The sequence below is a fragment of the Misgurnus anguillicaudatus genome, chromosome 17, assembly GCF_027580225.2.
Source record: "Misgurnus anguillicaudatus chromosome 17, ASM2758022v2, whole genome shotgun sequence".
Taxonomy (NCBI): domain Eukaryota; kingdom Metazoa; phylum Chordata; class Actinopteri; order Cypriniformes; family Cobitidae; genus Misgurnus; species Misgurnus anguillicaudatus.
In genome coordinates this window covers 2305542-2308677 of record NC_073353.2, presented here as the reverse complement: position 1 = coordinate 2308677, position 3136 = coordinate 2305542, and the positions used below count along the sequence as shown (strand labels likewise).

The following is a 3136-nucleotide window of genomic DNA, read 5'->3' as shown; positions in this document are numbered from 1 at the left end:
ATCAACAATTAACATTGTTACTAGTGGAAATGTAATTCTTAATATCAAGAATTGAATTTGAATGGAGGCCTATGGTGATATTTCACTAGTGAAAATACAATTACATATATCAAGAATTTAATTGTTGATATGAAGAATTGAATTGTTGATATGAAGAATTGAATTGTTGATATGAAGAATTGAATTGTTGATATGAAGAATTAAATTGTTGATATGAAGAATTACCACTGTTACTAGTGGAAATGTAATTGTTGATATCAAGAATTCCCATTAATACTAGTAGAAATGTAATATCTGATATCAAGAATTACATTTTTAACTAGTGAAAATTGAATTGTTGATATCAAGAACACAATGAATAAAAGTTAAAACGGCTTGCCATACTTAAAGTGCTCTTTTTTCGCACATTAATTTTGTACATAATACACTAAAAATGATTTAGTACTTAAGATAGCATCTAAGTGTGCTATTTTGAGACACGATAAACATTAACTAAAATGTGATTTTAACAAGCAATCTCTGCATACAAAGATGGGTTTAAATTTACTACAAGTGGTACCTAAATATATGTAATACATTTTAGTTAATTTTAATGTCATCTCAAAATAGCACAGATAAGTACACTTAGATGTTCTTAAAATTATCCTAAGTACTAAAGAAGAATTTTAAGTATATTAAGTACAAAATTAGTATGTGAAAATAGAGCAATTCAAGTAGATAGTGTAATTTTTTCACTTGGGTAATTAGCCTCATAATTACTGTCTCAAACAATATCAAACATCTTTTGGAAATTTTTCTTGGTTTTTATTTCATAGTCTATCAAAATTATCACATGCACACACAATCCATTTTGAGTCCTGCTTTTCTCATATTTGTCTTGAAATATGCTTCAATATTAGATAAATCAGGACTTTGCTCTTCTGTTCAATGCTGAAACATCCAACAAGTTGCTTGAGAGGTGGGAGACAGCATTCAAGCACAAGATCATCAATGAAGCCAGGTCTCTTACTTCGACAGCAGAAATTCAATGTCTTCTCAATGCAGCAGTGGGAGAAGGATCTGAAAATGGTTAGCATCATTTTGAGGATGTTATAGCTTCAGATTTGCCCTGATTTTTTTGTGTTTTTGTGAGAACTAAACACATAATATCCACTTGTTTAGATTAGGACAGTGACATGTCATCCATCCTGCTACTATTGCATCTCTTGCCACCTTCTTCGGGAAGGAAGAAGACCAAGATCAGTGCAACAGAGGCTGTTGATAGACTTGTGCATTTCCACAAGGTAAAACTCATAATACTGTTGCAAATCTTTTTGAATGTGTTTGTTTCTACTAGTAGAACTATGGTTTTTCGATACCATAATGTGACACTGTCTAAATGTTTTTGGGCATTGTATTGACTTGCAGAGCTGGGATTTCCTTGTTAAATTCATCATTTGTTCTGATAAAGAACGTAAGTCACTTATATTTTGGATGGCCTGAGGGTGTATCAGCACGTTTATTTGGGGGGTGTGAAATATTTGGTGATTAACTGGTTTTATTCTGCACATATGTGACTCAGTCTGTAAAAACCCAGCTAAAGTCATTTGTTTGTGAGTTACTGTTGTCCAAATAAAATTATCTTACATATTGTATAGAACAGTTTGTGAAAATATAACATGTATCTTTTATATTGACTAGGATCATGTCAAAGATTAAAATCAATGAAAAATCAATGACTGAAATCAAACTTTAAAGCTCCTAATCTCATAATTAGATTGAGACTTTGGCCTGGATTTACATACAGGGTCACATAGAATTTGAGATATTAGTCATTTCTTATTTATGATTTGGTTCAGCACAAGGTTGCCTGGATTCATCATTACTGTAATGTGTTTTTTTTAGTTTGTTAAATCTGATTTTTATTGTTGGGGTTGCTTTTTCAGTCCTGCACCAGTATTGAAGACCATCACAGTGGCAGGCAGAGCCACCAGCCATACCTGCTTGGATTAGGAAGGATTAAGAGCAGAATCGACAACTTCTATGTGGTTGTGGACAAACATCTCATCCCCTGTGCTGGAACCAGCTCCTTGAGTGCTATAGATGAACTCTTCAAAGTCCACTACGTTTTCAAACTGTCATACGAGGAAGCCCTTGTCAACAGACTACAATCTACAACATCGATGTTGGACTTTCTAGTGAGTCTCCCCGAGAAAAGGAGTTACGTGCAAAGCTTTTAAACTAGGTTAAATGTTGAGGTGTTTTTGTGGTCAAAGTTTGCATTCAAGTAGCCACACTTTGATATCTCACTTGAGAGTCACGCACAGTTTTTATCCTTCTTTAAAGTTTAAGCTGTTATGTGCACAAGAAATGCTACAAAATCCTGCACAGTCAGTCTTAAATTAGATGGGACAGAATATAGACAAGACCTGATTGTGTGTAATGAAATTGAGAATGAAATCCCCATTTTCAGTCAGATTCAGAGAATACTTTTAATCAATGACACTGTGTATTTTATTGTTAACAAACTTGTAACGGAGCATTTCTCGGAGCATTGCCATGCATTTAAAGTTCAGAGGTACTGTGGGTTGAATGAACTTGTCAAAGCCAGCAATTTGAAGTTCTTCAGGCCTTTTGATCTACAGAGTCCATATGGGTCAGATGGTGAATATGTTGTTCCCTCATGTATGTTAGTTTGAGATGTTAGTTTGAGCTAAAATATACATTTCAAACTGATACATTGTGTTGGCTGTATGTATGTTAGTTTGAGATGTTAGTTTGAGCTAAAATATAAATTTCAAACTGATACATTGTGTTGGCTGTTCTTTAATTTAATGTATTTAGTTGAACCAAGTGTAGATTGCATTTAAATACCTAAATATGGGGATGTATGAACACTACATTAGTTTTTAAAAAAACCTTTGTGTTATGAGAACACTATATTAGTAAATAAATAACTTGTTTGGTGTTATGTGAACACTATATTAGTTTTAAAAAAACTCCCCTGGTGTTATGTGAACACTACATTAGTTTAAAAAAGTAACGCTCTTAGTGTTACGTGAACACTAAATTAGTTTAAAAAAAACTCCCTTGGTGTTATGTGAACACTACATTAGTTTAAAAAATAAAGCTCTTAGTGTTACGTGAACACTAAATT

At 32.9% G+C, this 3136-nt stretch overlaps 1 protein-coding gene across 1 annotated transcript; it reads left to right on the top strand.

Moving 5' to 3' along the window:
• Positions 1-496: 496 nt before the first annotated feature.
• On the top strand, positions 497-2935 carry LOC141348950 (uncharacterized). The gene is made up of 4 exons (XM_073854798.1): positions 497-1068; positions 1162-1283; positions 1408-1453; positions 1926-2935. The coding sequence occupies exons 1-4, from the start codon at positions 928-930 to the stop codon at positions 2217-2219; spliced, it is 603 nt and encodes a 200-aa protein (XP_073710899.1). The 5' UTR covers positions 497-927; the 3' UTR covers positions 2220-2935.
• Positions 2936-3136: the final 201 nt, after the last annotated feature.